The 22,628-nt window shown below is 45.7% G+C and overlaps 1 protein-coding gene across 5 annotated transcripts in view; it reads left to right on the top strand.

Annotated features, from left to right (window-relative positions):
• The window catches only part of PTPN4 (protein tyrosine phosphatase non-receptor type 4), a 1,082,125-nt gene extending 1,060,083 nt beyond the window's left edge, over positions 1 to 22,042 (top strand). For all 5 annotated transcript variants that reach the window (XM_085645981.1, XM_085645984.1, XM_085645983.1 and 2 more), the window contains one exon: positions 21,717 to 22,042. In XM_085645981.1, coding sequence (XP_085502107.1) covers positions 21,717 to 21,800 — 84 coding nt within the window. In that variant the 3' untranslated portion in view covers positions 21,801 to 22,042. The remainder of the gene's footprint in view (positions 1 to 21,716) is intronic.
• The last annotated feature ends 586 nt before the right edge of the window (positions 22,043 to 22,628 follow it).

The following is a 22,628-nucleotide window of genomic DNA, read 5'->3' as shown; positions in this document are numbered from 1 at the left end:
GTACCCCTGTGCGTCGGTAGGCGTCATCAAACGGCTCCGCGTAAATCGCTGGCTTCGTAGCCGCTGAGATGACGTCATCAGAGCTACTTAGACGCGCGCTGATGTCAGTTCTTTCTTTTTCCACGCAGCAGCGCAGATCCGGGAGAGAGCGGTACCCCTAGTTAAAAGTTTTAACTTGGATTCTGACAACTTGTTTTGTCTTGTACTTGACTCCTGGTGAAATAGGGATGCCCAGGTTTAAGTCCTGTTGGGCCTGCTGTTGAAACATGTCAGTATCGGACCCTCACGACTTGTCTCTCTTCTGCTTGGGGCACACCCATGACCCCGAGGCGTGCCCAGATTGTCGGGCCATGGCGCAATAGCTTTGCGGGAGCTTTCCTGAAAGTTGTTGGAGGTCCGACAATCGGTTCCGCGCCGATCGAGGTCCAGCTCCCGTGGGAGGTCAAGGAACTGGTCGCAGAGCCATCAGCATCGCTCGTCGGCATCGGGGACAGGTAAGTCTATGGGCTATAAAAAGTCGAAGAAGCGGCGTCGCTTTTCCTCTACCCCTCGCCGGTCACGGGACACGGTGGAGGGGGCGGGCGGTGACCCCCACGCGGCTGCGTTTGAGCCTCTGTTGTTGCCTGCGGCCTAACCACCCTTTCCGGGCCCGCACGCGGTGCAGGCCTTCATATCAGCCTTGCGCCATGTGTTTGCCCTGCAGGGTCCTTCCAAAGGGCCTTCGGGCCCCACGGATCCGTCGGAAGGTTTGCCTCCGTGCCGCCGCCTCTGGCCTCGGCTACGCCAGCACCATACCCTGCGGCGCCACCGGCTCTGGCTGATGCTCGGGCCCCGGCACCAGCCCTGGATCCGGCTTCTGCGCCAGAGGGCGCCGAATTGGGACTGGTATCTTACCCTCCCATTCCATTTCTTGGAGGGGAGTTTATCCCATTTCCCAGGGCACCTCGTCCTTACCGGCCTCTTCAGCAAGCGGTGGACGAATGGGAGTACTGGGAGGGGTCTGAGGACCCTCTTGCAGCTCAATGTGATGATGAGCCTGAATGGGAAGGCGATGTGGAGGGTCCATAGGATCTTGATTTCTCTCCATACCCTGGTACTCTGTCCCCTTCTTCCGTGGCCACAGAGGAGGTTGGGACTTTTTCTGTGGTATTGCGTAGGGCAGCTGAGGCTCTTCACCTCGAGCTCCCCTCTGTACCTATCAGGACCAATCTCCTGACTGAGGTCTTCCTCTGCGGAGCCGTTACTGCCCATCAATCAAGCGCTTACCGATATCCTGTTGGGCACCTGGGTTAAACCTAATACAGGAGTCCCGATAGACAAGGGTGTGGTGCGCCGCCATCGCCCGGCGATCCCAGCTTTCTCACACAACACCCGACGCCTGAGAGTCTGGTTGTCCAGGCTTCTGCCCAGCCAAGTGCGTTCCCTTCTGCTCCTCCGGACAAGGAATCTAGGAAACTGGAGCAGTTTGGGAAAAAGATTTTCACAAATGCCAGCTCTGGGTTGCGGGTGGTGAATTCTGCGTGCCTGCTAGGCTGCTATTCCCATTCTGTGTGGGACACTGTGGCACAGGTACTGCCTCAGTGCCCTGTGGAAGCACGGGCAGTTCTCTCCCAAGCCATTACAGAAGGAAGAGATGCTGCGAAATTTACTATTTGTTGTGGGCTTGACACGGCCGATTCTCTCGGTAGGGCACTTTCCACAACTGTGGCGCTCCATAGTTATGCTTGGCTCCGCACTACTGGCTTTGCTGGGGATGTCCAGAACACCCTGTTGGACATGCCCTTTGATGGTACATACCTCTTTGGTGATAAGGCGTATAGCACCCTGGAACGCTTTAAGGACTATCGGGCTATCGACCAGTCCTTGGGTCTCGCCACCACGCGTACTCCCTCGGGGTCCGCTTTTCGGTCCTTTTGAGGTCAAGGTCGGGCGCTCAGGCGCGTTCTTTTCAGACCCGCAAAGCTGCGCTTGAGCCCCTTCATACCTGTCCTTTGCGTCTTCTTACTCTAAAGACGGCTTTCCTGGTCGCTATCACCTGTGCCAGAAGAGTGAGTGAGCTCCAGGCTCTTTCTTCAAAACCTCCTTTCCTTTCTGTTCATGCGGACAAGGTGGTGTTAAGGACCCGTCCTTCTTTTTTGCCAAAGGTGGTCACGCCCTTCCACATCGGGCAGACCATCACTTAACCTACCTTCTTTCCACCTCCGCATCCTTCGAGGGACGAGGAGAGACTCCACCGTCTGGACCCAAAACGTGCGCTCGTATTCTGTCTCAAGCGTACATAGCAGTTCCAGGTGGATGACCATCCCTTTGTTGGCTACGTGGGCGCTAGGAAAGCTCGGTCTGTGCACAAACGGACCATCTCTTGGTTGGTCGTTCTGTGCATCAAACATGTTACTCCTTGGCTAAGAAGGAGCCTCCTGTGGGGCTGCGTGCCCATTCTACCAGGGTAACTGCAGCCACTACTGCCTTGGGACGTGGCGTTCCCTTGCAGGACACTTGTCAGGCAGCTACGTGGGCCTCGCTGCATAGGTTTACCAAGCATTACTGCCTTGACAGTCTGGTCCGGAGAGACGGCTTCTTTGGCTGTTCTATTCTCCGTGACTTTCTGGTGTAATTTATTCGCAGACCCACCTCCGGGGTTGGTATTGCTGGGGTATCTATTCTAAGGTAAGGAATCTATCACTAACGTATCTCTTTCAGATGCACAAGTTACTACTTGTGTAACGATATATCTGTAAGAGATTAGTTAGTGATCGATTCCTTACCGCCCCACCCATCCTCCCCGTTCTGCAAACTGATTTCTAGGGTTAAGGCCATCCCTTTCAGGGCCCTAGTTTCATTGCACCAGTGGTCAGTATCTTGCATGGCTCTGCGTTTCTGGCGCACAAAGTCGTGTACAGAACTGACGTCCGCGCACAAGGGCGGCGTCTAAGTAGCTGCCGCAACGTCATCACGGCGCCTGCGACGGACGTGGAGCCGCACGACGCCACCTTCCGACACGCAGGGTTACTGCTGACGAAAACTTTCCGGAGCCAGTCTTGACGCCTGGGGGTAATTCTAAGGAAAGGAATCTATCACTAACTAATGTCTCTTACAGATATATCGTTACCAAAGATAAGTAACTTGTGCGACAGCGTGCTAGAGCGCTTCAAGGACTCTCTGGCTATGGCCAAGTCCTTGGGCCTCTCCACCACCTGACCTGCGCAGTCTGCTTTTCACGCCTTTCGTGGCTACGGAAGCGGTGCTCCCCAACGTTCCACCCAGGATCGCAGGCTGCTCAGCACCTGCGCGCCCGGGACATGGGGCCCACCGTTGTAGGTCTGGGGGCCAGCGAACGAGCCGGTCTACCAGCACCCCCTATGTAACAGCCTCCAAACCCTCCTAGTCTGACCTTCCAGGCCCACCAATTGCCAGTGGGCGGCAGGATTCGCCATCACCTCCCCCACTGGCTCACCATCACGTCGGACAGGTGGGTTTTGCAGATTGTCCGAAGGGGCTACTCCCTCCCCTTTGAGACTACCCCCGCCTCCTCAGTACCATTGCATGTTGGAGGATTATCTGCCCCTTCTCCAATGGGAAGTTACGGCTCTGTTGGCCAAGGGAGCCATCGAGCAAGTTCCTACCCCAGAAGTAAGTAGTGGTTGTTATTCCCACTACTTTCTGGTGCCCAAGAAGGACAAGGGCCTGCGTCCTAACTTGGATCTCAGGAACGTCAACAGCCTCCTCCGGAAGTTCAAAATGTTGACATTGGCTCGGGTCCTGTCTGCCCTCGACCACCAAGACTGGATGGTAGCGTTAAACTTGCAGGATGCTTATTTTCACATCCCCGTCTGCCAGGCACAGGCGTTAGCTACGGTTCACGGTAGGCCACAAGCACTTTCAGATTACCGTGCTCCCCTTTGGCCATACCAGTGCCTCTCGGGTGTTCACGAAAGTGATGGTGGTGGTCGCAGCTCATCTGCGCAGATCAGGGGTTCCAGTCTTCCCCCATCTCGACGACTGGCTGTTGAAGGCGGGCTCGCCCCAGGCTGTCTCCTCCTACCTCCAGACTATTACGGACCTCCTGAATTCGTTGGGATTCGCTATCAACGTGCGGAAGTAACACTTACTCTCTCTCTGACGCTCCATTTCATCAGAGCTGTTCTGGATACAGTGCAGTGTCGTACTTATCCTCCTGAGCATTGAGTCCAGGATATTCAGGCTATAATACCAGAATTTCCGCCTTTGTCTTGAATTTTGGTGAGAATGACTGATGCTGCTGGGCCTCATGGCCTCCTGCATCCTGCTTGTTATCCATGCCAGATGGCTTATGCGAGCTCTGCAGTGGGCCCTGAAGTTCTTGTGGGCGCAGCACTATGGGAGTCTCCCCGACATGGGTGCCTGCAGTGGTGGCTAATGAACTGCGATTGGGTCAGAGGCAGAACTCTTTACCTTCCCCTCACATTAGTGACCAATGCGTCACTCCTAGAATGGGGCAGCCATCTGGGAGATGTGGAGATCAGAGGACTCTGGTCTCTGGCAGAATTCGGACTCCGCGTAAACCTGCTGGAGCTCCGAGCAATCTGACTGGCATTGAAAGCCTTTCTACCCTGTCATCAATGGAAGGCTGGTGCAAGTGTTCACGGACAACACCACTGCCATGTGGTACTTATGCCCACACCGCTTCTGCCCAGAGTTTTCAAGAAGATCAGGAATGGCCGGGCCCAAGTCATCCTTGTGGCTCCGGACTGGGTGTGCAGAGTCTGGTATCCCAAGGTTCTCAGCATGAGCATCGATCCTCCGATCAGTCTGCCCCTTCAGGAGGATCTTCTGTCGCAGCAGGGTAGGGTCCTCCACCCAAAGCTGTCAACTCTACGCCTTCTTGTGTGGTGCTTGAGCAGCGACAGTTGGCAGCTTTCGGCCTCCTCCAGAACTCTGTAATGTTGTTCTGGCAGCGAGGCGTCCCTTCACCAAGACGGTGTATGCCTGCCGGTGGAACAAATTTGTATTATATTTTACAGAAAAGTATATTGACCTTATTTCTGCTTCCCTTTCTGATGTCCTTCTTTTTATGTCTAGCAGCAGGGCTCTGCTTTGGACACTCTAAACGTTTACCTTTCTCCTCTGTCTGCCTTTTTGTGGCTTTCCCCCTTCTCCATTCATTATGACTCAGTTGAACCTTAATTAGTTATCACTTTCTTAATGTGTGCTCCTTACGAGCCTCTTCATAACTGTCCCCTCCGGCTGCTCACCATCAATACAGCCTTTCTCGTGGCAATAACATCTGCCCGGAGGGTGAGTGAACTGAAGGCTTTATCAGTCAAGTCTCTATTCCCAGACAAACTGGGGTTTCCCAGTAAGGCCTCTTTCCTGCTGAAAGTGATAACACCATTCCATGTGGGCCAATCCGTAACCTTGCCCACTTTCTACGCTCCTCCACATCCCTCAAAAGAAGAGGAGCGACTCACCATCTGGACCCAAAAAGAGCATGGTCATTCTACCTTGACCGTACACAAGAGTTTTGGCTGGATGACCCACTCTTCGTCGAGTATGTTACAGCAAATAAGAGTTGGGTGGTACCGAAACAGACTATGTCATGCTGGGTTGTTCTCTGTAATAAAATATGGTACGCACTGGCCAAGAAGCAGCCCCCTGAGGGCTTAAGGGCTTATCCCACCAAGGCAAAAGCTTCTACCACTGTATTAGCATGAAGAGTCCCAGTCCTGGACATCTGTTGGACAGCAGTGTGGGAGTCCCTTTATACATTTACCAAACTTTACTCCCTTGACAGTTGGGTCCCCAGGAACCGGCACTTCACTTGTTCCATCCTGCAGGACATTATAGTTTGTCCGCAGCCCTTCACCAGGGATGGTATTGCTTGGGTATGTATTCAAAGGTAAGGAACCTGTGGCTAGATATCTCTATTAAATGAACAAGTTGTTTGCCTTCAGTAATGTATTATCTGGTAGAGGCAGGATATAGTTGCAGATTCTCCACTCTGTGGACAATTTTCTAGGGTCAGGGCTGATCCCTTTTATGGCCCTAGTTTGGATACAGCGGTACAAAAGGGGGTGGTGATGGACGGAGCAGCAGAACCAATCAAACACTCACACCCAGTCAACAGATCTGGGTTTGATCCATCACCGTTCTTTAGCCCACTCTGCCACCCCAGCTCAGACATGGCCATATGCAACTCAGTCTGACCCTGTGCCTCATGGGAACAGTCCAGCCCGAACTGCCAAGCCATGCCTTCCCTGGACCGGAAACAAGCTTCCTAGGACCGGTTTCTGGCATTTCAGCCGTCTTCAGCCAGTCTTGCTTGAATCCAGTGGCAAAGTGAGCAAGGGACTCACGTCTGAGCATACCCTGCCAACTTATGGCGAACAAAGCGGTACAAAAGGGGGTGATGATGGACGGAGCAGCAGAACCAATCAAACACTCACACCCAGTCAACAGATCTGGGTTTGATCCATCACTGTTCTTTAGCCCACTCTGCCACCCCAGCTCAGACATGGCCATATGCAAATTAGTCTGACCCTGTGCCTCATGGGAACAGTCCAGCCCGAACTGCCAAGCCATGCCTTCCCTGGACCGGAACAAGCTTCCTAGGACCGGTTTCTGGCATTTCAGCCGTCTTCAGCCAGGCTTGCTTGAATCCAGTGGCAAAGTGAGCAAGGGACTCACGTCTGAGCATACCCTGCCAACTTATGGCGAACAAAGCGGTACAAAAGGGGGTTTGGATACACCAGTATCACAGCAATTCATGGCTCCCCTCTCCTGGCGTGGAAAGTCATGAAAAGTACCTGGCGTCAGTGCTCCGAGATGGTTCCTATATAGGTGATGTGTACGTTTCTTCTGGCGCGAATGATGCAGCATATAGCTGATAGAAGCAACCTACTGGTGTGCAGGGGTACCTCTTGCACGAACTTTTTCCAGATCCAGTCGGACGCCCTAGGGAATTGAAAGGTAAGGTATCTACAGCTAGATCCAGTCTCTACCAAATGTAAGTAACTTGTTCATCCTGTACTAAAAATCTAATCCAAAATAAAATTAAAGCAACAAAAAAACAGCAGTACTCATTTCACCAACATTGACATCCTGCCATGCCAGGCTGTTTTGTATCCAGGAGCCAACTCTCTGGGCCCCATGAGCAAGAGGATTCCCCGCGACCTACCCATTCTGGACAGTGGTTACCTCTGATACTTGGTTGTTGATTCTGGTCTGTTATGGACACAGGCGCAAGTTCATTCAGTAACCACTGCACGTTCCCTCACACACAGCAAAACATCAGCTGGTGCTACAAGCAGAGATCATGTCCATGATCAAAGGGGCTTTAGAGACTGTCCTAAAATCCATGCGAAAGCTTCTATTCCAGATTCTTCTTTGTCTTCATGAAATCGGGAGAGTGGTTCCCCATACTTGACCTTCAGAAGCTCAACATGTATCTGAAAAAACTATCCTTCAGGATTGTTACGTTCCCATAGGTGATGCGGTTGCCCCAGGAAGGTGAGTTCATGACATCTTTGAATTGGGAGGATTGTGGTAAATATTTCGTTACCGGTACTATTTTTTTATGCGGTAAAGTCTATAAGAATAACTCAGTAAATATAAGAGGCAGAATCCGTGGTATTAGAGGTTTTAAAAGGGCTTTATTCCAATATAAAGGAAGACAATTCGAATTGTGGGCCTTCTGTTCCATCACCACGAAAGTTCAGGAAGGAAGGGCGCCTATATTATTGACAGGTAGGCAGTTTTATAGAAAATACATTACAGTGAAACAGATGCAAGAGGCGTAACAGCTGATAAAAGGTGCATACGTAGCTAATAGAGGGCGTAATTCAAGAAACGTCACTAAACATGATGTCACAAGTGGGTGGATCCATAAAAGAATCCTGCAATGTCAGCAGAAATGTTTGGCAAAGATGCGCACGCAGCCGCATGACGTGTGATTGACGTGCAACTAGAGAGTGAAGGGGACTTGACATTTAGTTCTACGTGTGGAGACAGAAGTCTGGGGTTATGTCAACCTAATCCCATATCATATCTAATATCCTATGTTTAAAGAACTGTGTTATCCAAAAGGAGAGGTCTCTTGGGATAGAATCTTATTCTATACTGACTATACTGACTGTTAATGCGTGTACAAGCGTCTAAGTGTCTACACTAGATGCGAGGGGGTAGGAATATTCCATGGTAACGGGGCTATGAATTACTTGCATGAGGACAGCGAGGCCTGGCCCCTTTGCACGGTAGCTGGAGGAATGTTTACCTAAACTACTAGACAGGAATGCATCGGATGGAAAGCGAAGCAGATAATCTTGAAGGTGAAATACAGTTTTTGGCAGGCAACTGGCTGGATCAGGCACCGTTAGCCGCGCAGGGAGTAAGACAAAGTTCATGGTCACAGATGCAGGCTCAGACTGGAGCTTTCAGAGGCAGAAGAGAGAAAAAGGCTTGATGACAGGATTCGGGCCTACTCGCCTGAATCTGTGAAATGTGGAAAGTGAACCATATAAAGTCGGTGGCCTTTCATACTTAGGAATGGAATATCTGACCCATTCATGGCGGATCTGAAAGAGGACATGTTGACGGTGGACGCACATATGTTTGCGTCTTCAGAACTGGAGCAGGAGGGAACATACATGTACTTATAGCATGCACATGGAGCCGTTGGTGTCTACGACAGGGGACATAACTGATCACAAAATTCATATTTCCTCATTCCCTCCTTGTCCCCTTCGGACCCTTAGGAGATATCGATCTTCATCAATCCATCGATCTGTTCATATAGCATCATTTGTTCTTCTTTCTTCCGGGATCTCGAACGACAACTTGGATGTGGGATACACGAGGTGGCACACAGACCACAAATCGCTGGCCCACATTGTAGACATAAGCAGCAACTGAATAGTATGAGAAAGCCAATACCTAGGAAGGATAGGATTCTCCATCCCCAGGCTGACAACACGCCCCAGAACCAACCGGACCAAGTCCAGGTGCCTGGACTCTGGTGTATCTGGCTTACAATCTTATGAAGGCGAGTTATGGCCTTATATACTGACGGCGAATTTTCTGGTATGAAAATGCAGCAACTTGATCCGATGACCCTACAAGCTCCGCCCCTATCGGCCAGGATGACGTCAAGGACAAGACGGTTTTGAAGCACAACAATCCGCATAGCAGACTGTTCTTCTGTTAAATTGCCTAAGGCGGAAATAGTTTCGTTCACTACTGCTTCAAGGGTTCTGGTTAATCTACGTATCAACTTACTATTAGTGACTGTACCTATATAGGGAAAGAATCCTTTATTGAAATCTGTGTATTTTTCCCATGCTGTTTCAGTGTAATCGACAATTGGGAGATCTCTCTGCTGTCTATTGTGTACTAAATGGGTATTTCTATGATAATCAGGAGGAGCTAGGAAAACAGGTGGCAGAAGGAATGCTATGTAACAAGTACCATCCCAATCTAAAGGTAGACATATATATGCGGTCTGACCACATATGAAGTAGGAATGATGGGAAGCTCTAAATGTAGACTTGCCTTGATCACTGAATTTTATTACAGTGGTGCATTTACTATGGCCCATGTGTATGGAACCATTCTTTCTTATACATAATTCCCCTTTTACTGGGAATACTGACATGGCGGGCAAGATTGGTGTAGCTTCAGATTCAACGTTCAGGATCATGAGGTTAAGTGTAAAATTACCTAATCCATATACTTCATTTTCTAGATCAGTTCCTGTTCTTTTGGGAAGTCCCTCCTTGTTAGGGTAGCAGACTTTAAGTAAAACTAGGTTCAAGTTTCCCCATACCCAGTTGTCTTGATAAACTGCGGAATTTGAATCTAGGGAATTAATCAAACTAAACCATGCTCCACAGGAGCCATTGTGTGTAAACGGATATGGAAAGAGGGGCAAAACTCCCTTATAGTTCTGATAAGGAGGGAGTCGGCCACATATCCAACAATTTGTGGCATTGCTGGTTTGATGGGAATGATGTAACATACTAATGAATGTGTTGTTGCGCAGCGCAAATCTATAGGACAATTCATGCGGAGGAAATTCACTAAAAGAATGTTCTGCAGTTATATTGTAAGCATGTTTAAGAATAGGGTAATACATATGCAATAGTATGCTAAAAATAATGATCAGAAGACTTAGAAAAAACAAAATTAATAATGCTACTGTACAGTGACTACGAAGTGATTTACAATACGCATGCTTTTTCAGCTTCATTCGCTGATTTCTTTCTCTATTCCGGTCTAGAGGATACATGTCAGAGACAAATTCAACCGATTCACCTTGGAGAGGACTTAAACAATCAAATTGTCTGACTTATTAGACCTCAATTTTAGTTTATAAATTTCTGAGTTCGATTGCTCAACCAAGGGGAGCTTTGAGTCTGTCTTTGAGGGAATACAGGGTTGTGTATCTACACTGGGTGGTAGTCCATAAAATTTCTTGATATGACTCGAGTGCAACCATCCTTTTCTTCCCTCGATTTTCACGGCTGTCCTTGTGGTAAGTAAAACCAACTTCGGTGACTTCCACCTAGGATCCAGTTGGGTCTTCCGGTCAAAGTTCCTGACCAGCACCAGGTCACCAGGAACCACGTCATGGGGCTTCACCTCAGTATTATCGGGAAAAGCTGCGGATACCTGTGAACGACAAGATTGTAGTGCAGACATCAAGGAAGCCAGGTAATCTGTCAGCATATTACAGTCAACGTCAGTGATTTTACGAGGTATAGGCGTCCCCCACATATTTGGTGGTCTACCGAAGATCACCTCATACGGGGATAGCCCTGTTCGAGAATGTGCTACCATTCTCATGTAAAAGAGCGCGACTGGTAAGGCTACTATCCAATCGACTCCTTTTTCTCTACATATTTTGGACAATCTAATTTTCAAAGTTTGATTATGGCGTTCTACGAGACCTGCTGCCTCGGGATGTCGGACACAGTGAAATTTCCATTGATAGCCTAATAGAAGGGAAACGTGTTTCATTAGTTCGGATGAGAACGGCTGGCCGTTATCTGAGTAGACAACACGTGGTAAACCGTACCGTGGGAAGAATTCTCGAACTAACTGTTTGGCAGTAGTCGGGGCAGTGTAATCTGAAACCGGGTATGCTTCTGTCCAACGGGAAAGAGCACAGACAACTACGAGAACATATTTGAATCCTCGACATCGTTCCATCTGGATATAATCCATCTGGAGGACTTCAAAAGCATGATCGGGAGTTTGAAATCCACCCTGTTCTACGGGGATGCTTTTACCTGGATTAAACTGACAACATATCATACAGGTACGAACTTTTTGTTTAGCTGCGGCTCGCAGGTGCTTGTTGAACCAAATGTGTTGAATACTGTCTAGCATAGCTTTTTCTCCTAGGTGCGCTGGACTATGTATTGTGTTAATGATGACTTGGACCATAGAGTCGGGAAGAAACCATATAGATTTTTCCTTCGTCATCCATCCCTGATCTGTTTGGATCCCTCCTAATTCAGTCCATTTCTTTATTTCTTCTGGTGTAGCATGTGTCTGTATGTCAATTACATCAAGGGCGGGATCCTTAACTGTCATGCAATGTGTTGGTGTCGGAACTATTGTCTTTGTCATGTCAGTTGTGTGAGTCTGATTCTGAGCAGTCTGTTTAGCTGTTCTGTCAGCTAGGTCATTACCCTGAGAAATAATATCGGTAACTTTTGTATGGGCTTTGCATTTCATAATCGATATTGCAATAGGTAGATGAATCGCATCTAATAGGGTTTGAATGAGGGGTCCGTGCTGGATGTGGGCACCGTGAGAAGTTAAATAACCTCTCTCTCGCCATAGTACGCCGAAGTCATGGACGACTCCGAATGCATAACGTGAATCTGTGTATATGTTGACTTTCTTATTTTTGGCTTGAATACAGGCTTGTGTCAGAGCGATGAGCTCTGCTGCTTGAGCTGACAAAGTGTTAATACGATTTGTTTCAATGACTTCAGTGTCTGTTGTGACTGCGTAAGCAGCCACTAACTCTCCTGTACTTGTTCTCATACATGACCCATCTACATACAATGTCAAGTCTGGATCTGACAAAGGGATGTCTGTCAAGTCTTGTCTGGGTTTCGTCGTGATAGTAATAATTTCGACACAATCATGTGCCAATGGATCTGTTCCGCTCACTGGTAACAGTGTGGCAGGATTTAACGTATTGCAACGTCTGATTTCTATGTGTGGCTGAAACAATGTTAATTCATAACCGGTGAGTCTCGCTATAGTCAAGTGTTGTGTTTGTGTGCGGTTCAAAAGAACCTCTACCGCGTGTGGTACTTGTACTGTCAATTGATGTCCTAACACTATGGTATCGCTTTGTCTGATTGCTAAAGCTGTTGCTGCCACCGATTTCAGGCACGCAGGAAGAGCCTGAGCTACTGGATCTAATGTACTAGAAAAATAAGCACATGGTTTGTGTGATCCTGCTTGTTCCTGAGTGAGTACTGACAAAGCAGTACCTTCGCGTTCTGTAACGAAGAGTGTAAACTGTTTATTGTAACATGGTGTTGCTAGGACAGGTGCTTGGCATAAAGCTTTCTTTAAGCTTTCAAAGGCGTGTGTATGTTCTTGAGTCCAAGGGAGGACAGTCAATGTGGCTGCCTCCTGTGTTGTCAACTGGATGAGTGGTTTTGCTAGAAATGCATATTGAGGGATCCACTGCCTACAGTATGAAGTGAGGCCTATAAAAGCCCGTACCTCCTTTTGTGTCTTGGGTGGTGGCATGTTGGCGATTAACTGGATGCGGTCGGGTGTAAGCTGCCTTCCCTCCTTGGACAGCGAGTGCCCAAGGTAAACAACTCGCTGGACACAGAATTGCAGCTTAGAAGGGGACACCTTGTGCCCCTTGTCAGCCAAAAATTTTAAAACCGTCAGTGACGCTTTTTCACATTCATGTTCGCTTCGGGCGGTGATCAGCAGATCATCGACATATTGAAGCAAGGCAGTGTTAACTGGCATGTGGATACCGTCAAGTTCTCGTTTCAGTGCTTGGCTATAGATGCTGGGGCTTTCTGTAAATCCTTGGGGTGCGCGTGTGAATTTAAAACTTCGTCCATTTAAACTGAATCCGAACAAATATTGACTTTCCGGATCGATTGGGACACTAAAGAAAGCATTCTTGAGATCAATTACAGTGAAAAACGTTGCTTCTGAGTCAATAGCTGTGAGTAATGAAGAGATATCTGGGACCACAGGGTATTGTGGCACAATACATTTATTTAATTCGCGCAGATCAATAACTAATCGATATACTGGTGAAGCTTTTGGATCCGTTCTTTTAAGAATCGGAATTATCGGAGAATTACATACATTGGAGTCAGTTTCGACAACCACTCCTTGTGCAATGAGCTCGTCAATGATTTGCAGTAAAGCCACAACAGCATCGGGTGGTAACTTGTATTGTCGTATTCGTGGTAGTACTATTCCTGTTTTTAGTGTGACACGATATGGTGTAATATTCATGCAACCAACATCAGTGGGGCCTTGTGCCCATAAATGTGTAGGTAAATTCTGCAGTCGGTGATCCATGTCTCTGGATACATAGTGACCTTTAAAGTCACGTAGAAATAGTCGTACTCCTTCCGGAGAACAACATATTATAGCTCCTAGAGCTTTCAATGTTTTTATACCTAACAAGTTTTCTGGACATGATTTAGTAAGCAATAAATCTGTAGTACGTGTCAATGGACCGACTGTAAGTGGAAGAGGTTGTGTTACGTCATTAATTATGGGTTTTCCTGAGAATCCAAGGGAAATATTTTGTGAGCCTGAGAGGGGTGCCCCTGGAACTTCACTGCATCTTATAGTTGTTCTGCTTGCCCCTGTATCAAGTAAAAACTTTCTGTCTTCCCCTAATAGTTCACTATGTACATAAGGTCCCTCTTGGTCTACAGGAACCTCAATAAGGGGTAAGCCAACTTCCCTCTCTAGGCTATCTCATGAGTATCGCTGATAATCGGGATAATCTGCTTGTGCGTACTGATACATTTGTTGTGTTGTCGCTTGTGTTGCAGCAATAGGCTGCGCTTGCGGTGGTGCTACGTTCTGTGGTGCAGCTATTTGTTGCGGAGCTAACCTAGGTTGTGCATGCTGAGGAATTTGTTGTTGATTCTGATCCTGTCTAGGTGGACGTGGTCTCTCATGTGTTCTACCTGTAGCAATATTATGTTTCAGGACTGGACAATCGTGTATATAATGACCTTGTTGTTTACAATAGTTGCATGTCCCTTTCGTAGGACCTGCGGAATCACCCTTTTGATGACTATCGGCTGGAACTGACTGTGCAACAAGCATTTTCATTTTTGTATCTTTCATACGTCTTTGTTCGTGTTCTTGTTCTTCTCTAATTCTATTGTGGTGATATTGTAACATCTGTAGCATCTGTGATGGGGTATTACCTTGCCAGGTACTTTCGAATTTCAATACTCTATTCTTGACTGGTAGCAGAGAATTTTCAACTAATTTTGTCACAAACAGATGTGGGTATGACTCACTACTGGCTTTTATACCACTATTTATACCAAAACATTTTTCAAATCGGGAATAGAAATCACTAGTGTCTTCGTCTGGCTTTTGTTTACAGGCTGAGATTGCACCCCAGTCTTCCTTTTTCGTAGTTAATAAACGTGGCAGTACCTGTATTAGTAATCCTGCTAGTGCTGTAGTCTTTTCCCCAAGCCCTGCTCCTGCAGCTCGGGCCTTTTCTTCGTTTTCTAATGCTGTCCAATCTATCTTTTGGTCTCCCACCTCCCATTCTTTTTCTTTGAGTTTTTCATAAACACCGGCGGGTAATAGGACTTTTAATATTTTCATAATGTCGGGGTAGGTATACTCTCCCATGAGTAACATGTCTTTTATCTCACGGTGGAAACCTGCTGGGTCCTTGTCATGGCTGGGTACTACTTTCTTCATTTCTAATAATTCTAATTTAGTTATAGGTGTACACACAAACGCGCGTGTAAAATTATCACCGGCACCTCTAATTGGGTGTACTTCGCGTAACGGGTTCTGTCTATCTATATGATACATTTTTCTTCCCATAATGGGAACTGGAACGTGTTCTGGGCATACGAAATTTAAATATTGGTTTCGGGATTCTAGAATTTCCTTAATCAAATCAGTACCTGACCCTCTCCATGTATTCGTGAGTAGTTCTGTCAATATGTCAGGTAAGGGTCCTGGATCGGAGTGTTGGTTTTTATATAATATAAGGAGGTGTTGAATCATGTATATACTAGCTAAACGCTGTTCATATGGGTCTAGATTCAGAAACGTGTGTGTAAGTACATCATCTTTGTATTCGCCGGGACTGTCAGCCCATTGTACTGCTGACCTGGCTAATTCTTGTTCGTCCATGGAATCGAGCATATGGTACCCCCTTCGATCTCGGAGTAATTTATCAGCGGCTTGGAATAAGTGTTCAGGGGATTTTGTATTTAGTATAGGGTTTGGAAAATGTCTATTATATTCTGGACGTATTGGACGTACCGGATCATTAAAACCTCTGGTATTATTATGGGGTTTTCCTCTACTTACATAAGCTATCGTTTCTACTTGCTCTGACTCTTGCTCCTCCTCCTCTCTGTTTAGGTCAGCGGCGTCCACCTCTAATCTTTCTTCGTGTATTCGTTCTACTTCTTTGCGGATCTTTCGGTACATAGCGACTATACATAACTGTTTATCATGTCTCCCTTCTGATATATGCTGACCCCAAGTGACAAGTTTTTGCATTTCTTCCGGATTTATCCCAGGCCGGTCTTGATTTCTGATTACACAGTTTATGAGGAAACGTAACAGTTGTCCCTGTACCTCCGCTTTCTGGTACTCCATGGCTCTGCTAATACTTTCAGGACTTCGCCCTGACTGGACAAAGTGATATATATTTTCTAAATGTGTAGTCATTCCTGGTAGCTTCGTTAAATATATTGCAGCTCGTCGAATACGTAATGATGACAGCAGCATTTCGTCCCGTTTACCGGGCACAGGATCATATCTACAATCTACTAGAAGTTCCTTAAGCATGTCGGGGTTTGCTAGTTTGGGTGTACGTTGGAGGGCTAAATCTCTAAGAGTCTGTTTATTTCGCGGCGGAGTGGCAAACATGTCTGTCGTACCTCCTGTAGCACCGTCTGAGGTGCTAGGCACGAAAGGATTCGTTGGGCGTAGGATAGATATTGTAGATGCGGGAAAAACTGTAGAGACGGACGGGTCTGTTGGAACTTGTGTAGGAGTTTGTAATTGCAGGGATACAGATGGATGCTCTTGGTGTTGAACACCATCGGCAAGCGGTGTGGGTGGTATGGCATTAGCATACTCGGGAGCTGCGTCATCTAAATAGGAGGAAAGAAAAACGTCCTTCGCCGTTTTGGGATGTGATTTGGGATGTGCTTTTATCGGAAACAATGGAGGTGGCAAGTCTTTTGGTATTTCCGGAGTAGCCTTAGGTAACCCTTCGGCCAGAAGTGGATACATACCATTCATAAGGGCGTTTCTTTGTCTGTCTACTTGTTCTGAGTTTACTCGGGTACCTTCCTCAAGTAATAGATTTTCTCGAGTTTTATTTGAATTCTCTCTACCTTTCTCTTCCTGTCTGTGTGCTTTTTCTGTACGTCTGTATGATTCTTTACGCCATAATTCAATGGCATCTTTCTGTGACTGTCTGGCTTTCTTTTTCCATAATTCTTCTTCTACTCTCATGATGCAATCTGCATCCCAGGTCCCAGCTGCGGGCCATCTCTGACTCTCTGGTAATTCTTTGGTGTAGTCCACCCATAAATCAAGAAATAATACGGCATCTAGACCATGCTTATGATACATAAAGTATCCTGGAGTGTCCCTAGGTGGAATGGGAACAGCTTCTTCGAGTACACCTTTTCTAGTTTTGATCTGTCTTAGTTTCGAAAAGAGCGGCATTTTTAGATCTTGTTTTTAGAACACACTTTATACGATGAACACAATAATGAACAGTCATTCACACCACAATATATAGAACGTATTTAAAAACATTTAACGCTTAACAGTTTTACGAACAATGATAACTAATAGAAAACTAGTTACTGACATTATACTGACACTAGATGATACTTATTTATATGCAAAACATACTATATATACTGCTAAACAGTACAGATACACTGCTGAAACAGTGCAGACCGGATTTGTGTACCCAAACCCGTCTTGACCGGCACAGACTATGTGCACGTAAAGTGCCTCCCCGGTAATGGTACTCACCGGGTAGCTCGGAACGGAAGGCCTCGGAACGGAACTGAAACTGGACCGGACTGGACTCGGCTCGACTGGACTCGGAACTTCGGAACCTGGCGGGACTCTGTATACCTCGGATCTTGCTCTCTCAGCTAGGCTCTGGTCGGGATACTTCGCACTTCTCACCGCCTCGTCTGGGTGTTGATCGCAGCCTCAGTCGTCCCCGCTTGGCCGGAGGGAGATACAGGAAATCCTGCGGGTACGCGTTTTTTTTTTTTTTTTTTTTTTTTGTCCGTTCAGCTGTGGCAGGAGACCGGGCCTGCAACGCACCGCCGGCGCGTGAGATGAGAAAGTGTCCCTATTCGGGCGCCAATTTATGTGGTAAATATTTCGTTACCGGTACTATTTTTTTATGCGGTAAAGTCTATAAGAATAACTCAGTAAATATAAGAGGCAGAATCCGTGGTATTAGAGGTTTTAAAAGGGCTTTATTCCAATATAAAGGAAGACAATTCGAATTGTGGGCCTTCTGTTCCATCACCACGAAAGTTCAGGAAGGAAGGGCGCCTATATTATTGACAGGTAGGCAGTTTTATAGAAAATACATTACAGTGAAACAGATGCAAGAGGCGTAACAGCTGATAAAAGGTGCATACGTAGCTAATAGAGGGCGTAATTCAAGAAACGTCACTAAACATGATGTCACAAGTGGGTGGATCCATAAAAGAATCCTGCAATGTCAGCAGAAATGTTTGGCAAAGATGCGCACGCAGCCGCATGACGTGTGATTGACGTGCAACTAGAGAGTGAAGGGGACTTGACATTTAGTTCTACGTGTGGAGACAGAAGTCTGGGGTTATGTCAACCTAATCCCATATCATATCTAATATCCTATGTTTAAAGAACTGTGTTATCCAAAAGGAGAGGTCTCTTGGGATAGAATCTTATTCTATACTGACTATACTGACTGTTAATGCGTGTACAAGCGTCTAAGTGTCTACACTAGATGCGAGGGGGTAGGAATATTCCATGGTAACGGGGCTATGAATTACTTGCATGAGGACAGCGAGGCCTGGCCCCTTTGCACGGTAGCTGGAGGAATGTTTACCTAAACTACTAGACAGGAATGCATCGGATGGAAAGCGAAGCAGATAATCTTGAAGGTGAAATACAGTTTTTGGCAGGCAACTGGCTGGATCAGGCACCGTTAGCCGCGCAGGGAGTAAGACAAAGTTCATGGTCACAGATGCAGGCTCAGACTGGAGCTTTCAGAGGCAGAAGAGAGAAAAAGGCTTGATGACAGGATTCGGGCCTACTCGCCTGAATCTGTGAAATGTGGAAAGTGAACCATATAAAGTCGGTGGCCTTTCATACTTAGGAATGGAATATCTGACCCATTCATGGCGGATCTGAAAGAGGACATGTTGACGGTGGACGCACATATGTTTGCGTCTTCAGAACTGGAGCAGGAGGGAACATACATGTACTTATAGCATGCACATGGAGCCGTTGGGGTCTACGACAGGGGACATAACTGATCACAAAATTCATATTTCCTCAGGATGCCGAGTTTTATATCCCCAATACAGCCCAAACACCACAGATATTTGCAAGTCAAATTAACCGGGTGCCATTACACATCCAGAGAGTTGCATTTTGACCTTCCTTCCTTAAAGGTGATCTTTGGAAAGTTCATAGCCTTAGTGACATAATTTCTAACATGACAGGTACACCAGGGTTTCAATTACTCTGACGATTGGCAAATCAAAGAAAGAACTTGCTGCCTGTCCAGCTTGTCTTCAGAATCATGTTTTTACTTTTTTTCTACCTGGGCTTATCTCAGCACGGGCAAGGCTTATTTAGAGCCCACTAGAATCCTCCATTTCTTCTGTGCTATTTTGGGCACAATATGCAGGACATTTTTTCCACTGGGGAACTAGGGGTCCCGGGCCACACACCAAATCCAAAAGCTGACAATGCCATCAGTCTGTTTACTGAATTCCATGCAGGTAGGGATGTCCTCATACATCCCACTCATTTCATGCTGTAGATTACAAATGTCATCCCTCCAAGAGGAATTTGACACTAATTGGCTTTAGATGTATTATTCTTTCTTTTGCTCTGGAGGGAGATATCCAGTGTTGCAGTAGACTTTTATTTTCATCTGCAGGCAGCTCACAGTGACATGAAAATGAATGCATCCACAAAAGGTTTGTAGGCTCATCCACATAGTTTGTAGGCAAGAGAGATTAAGTCTCCTGCACTCTTGGTGACAGTGCAGATCCTTTGAAATTGAGCGATCAGGAACCACAGTGAGACAGGAGTTTCGGACACAAATGGTGGCTTACCCTGGATCTGAGGACATAATCTACCGCCAATGGGGCCATGTGACTGAACCTTTTTGCCACATCGATCAGCAAAACATGCTAGGCTCGAAGGAGAATATATCTTCTATTTCGTGGCCAAGATAATTAGCAGATAATTTCCACAATTTCAGCTTGTCCCGAGAGTGTTCAGTAAAAGAAGGAGGCCTTGCTACCTAATCCTCATGGTTCAGATGTGGCCTTATTAGTATTGGTTAAAAGTCTTACTCCATATATCGCAATTGCCTCAAACCCCACCATGCAAACAAGTGGGCCTGCTATTCAAAATTTGAACAAATTCACCACCATGGTTTGACTTCGCTAAAATGATCAGTCTGACCCCTGAACACTTGGAGTTTTCTTTGCTAGATTCTGCTGCCATATATTTGGTCAGACAGGGGCATCCTCAACCAACAGAATGTATCAACCCAAAATGAAGACATAACCCCATCTGGTGTCAGCCCAAAAGACTGAATCCTCTATCTTCCAAACCCCACAGACGTTTGCTGCAACTTCTGCAGCTGGTGCACCTGAACCATGTTTCTTTCAAGGTACATTTGGCAGTTAAACATTATATTCTTCCACAGATTCTGATTCTCTTATCTGTAATCAGTGAGCTCCTCAAATGGCTCTTTTCGGCATATCGGCTGGTGAGGTTACCAGCTAAAAGAAATCAGTGACGTCCATGCATTTACAATTACATATCCCTTCTTGCGCTTTACAAAGACAAAGCTGTGATATGGACTAAATAAATGGAAGGTAATCCTGAATGTGGCCGTTGGCTTAAACCTGAATATGTCATTATTATATAAAACCTTTTTCCAGCATCCTACAAGTTGAGAAAAAAGGACTGCTCCTCTTTGGATACACGGTACTGCTTGAAGTTTTACATTGGCTGAACAAAGATTTTCAGAAAACCAAACTAGCTGTTTGTATCCTTTGTTCATCTTCATAAAGGCTGCCGCCTCTCAAGCAGGGTATTGCATAGTTGGTAGCCACGGCCTTTTATTTTGCCATGTTAAAGCTGGTTGTTTTGAAATTTCAGCTTATTCTTCAAGTGGTGTACCAACAACGCCAGCTCTCCATGTGGGAGTTCCTTTGGCAGACCTTTGCTGTGTGGTGCCAAAGAAGAATTGTCACACGTTTGAGAAGCATGATTATTTGGTTACAGGAGCGTCGAAGTTGGCAGCTGGTCCAAGATGGTCCTGTAAAATCTTGTTCAGTAAAGTAACCCTTATCTGCTTTCTATTCAACAATTTATCTTTTACTGATTAAATGGTGTTAAAACATGTCTAATATGATATGTTGGCTATATTTCTATGACTTTGTACTACTGATTTTTCTGATTGAAGCTTGTGAATCTGTAATGGTTGCACTGCTTGAGAAAAACCAAGTTACTTCCCTCTAACTAAAATTCTCCAGCATTGTTAACTTTTATAGACTCAAATGCGATGATCCTTCCTTCCTGATCAGAGGCTCACAATATTTACATCCTTTCACAAAGGTGCTTTAGAAAGTGTGGTGGCTCTTACGTGGAGTGCAGTTCAGTACAATGACACCTTGCTGACTGGTGTTTGGTACTTTTAAATATGGATACTATGCTACTATAGTGAAGCATGTTTAGCTTTTCTAATTGTTTCTTTTTTTTTATTGTTTGGAATTATGGTGGGGACTTCCAGCGCAATGACGAGGATAGGTTCAAGTTTGCGAATCTAAGAACTTTTCCAACACTAAAGAGCTCTAGTTGCAAGTAGGTAACTTGTTTCTTGTGCTTTCATTTTTACTCCACACAGGAGATGGATACTTTGGCTTTTCCCCCAAATCAGCATGTTACCTGGATGCATGCAAATACTGCCCTAAATTGTAGAGTGACAAACCCTATACGATGTCACACATTTAAAATGTCACTGTCACCTATTCTATAGGTAACTTGATATAGGATTACATAAATTGTTTTGCTCTGTATATACTTGTAAATATATAGTTACATTAACTAAGTCGAAAACAACTGATTGTGTTTGTTACGTTTATACTCTCAAGATTATAAAATATACAAAATAAAAATGTCTAATGTACTTTTCTACAATATGCTGCATTGGAGTCTAAGTTTATTTTTTGTTTCAGAGCCAATACAGATTTGTGTGTGAAGCTATCTTGAAGGTGTATGAAGAAGAGTTTGTTAAACCATTTAAAACGACACTACCTTAATAGATGGGGCTAAGGGTTGGCCACAAGTGGAAGTCCTCCCCTATAAGAGAGTATCTTAACTGGCAGCACATCGGGTGGCTGGAACCTTGCTCTCAGGAGTCGACGTAGCAAGAACAGAGTGTTTAGAAAGGACTTGGAAAACTTCAGCACTGTTGCACTTTATGTTGAAACTAATACCCAATTTCTAAAACTCTACATCTTGCATACCTTGGAAGACAATATAAGGAATCTTTGAACAAAAAGAATGAACATATTTTAATTTATGTACGTTATCATTGTGCCACGCAATCACTGAGCGAAAACTTTAACAAAATCAGTCTTATTGCTACATACAAAGCACGACATTGACGCACTAGTCCACGATGACCATCAAATTGTAAAAAAAAAAAAAAAAAACTGTCCATGGGTCCTTTGCAGAGCTTGTATTTAAAGTTTGACAAACCTGTTACAAAGATTGGCTTTTAGGATTATTATGCTCGATAAGACAGCTCTGGTGATAAATTGCCTCGCACTGTTTGGATTTCTTGTACAGCTAAAATGAAAAATAGCTTTTTTGGCATTTGCAAAAGAGCTGCATAATCGATGTTAAGCTAAGGTTCCACTAATTTAACATTGACATTTTTAAGGTGCATTTGCATGTTCTGTAGGGCAGACGTGTGACACAGGTTGTGTTCATTTACGGTCAGATTATTTTTTTTAAACTGGCCTGAGAAGTTGAATTTTTAAATTATTTTGCTCGTAAAATGTATAGATTGAGCCGTTCCCTTAATGAACTGTGTGCCTAAAAAGTACAAATATGGCTATTATTCCACCATCATTATTTATTTA

This window comes from Triturus cristatus, chromosome 3_1, assembly GCF_964204655.1.
Source record: "Triturus cristatus chromosome 3_1, aTriCri1.1, whole genome shotgun sequence".
In the NCBI taxonomy this organism is placed as follows: Eukaryota; Metazoa; Chordata; class Amphibia; order Caudata; family Salamandridae; genus Triturus; species Triturus cristatus.
The sequence above is the reverse complement of the archived record's forward strand: the minus strand, read 5'-3'. Positions and strand labels throughout refer to the sequence as shown.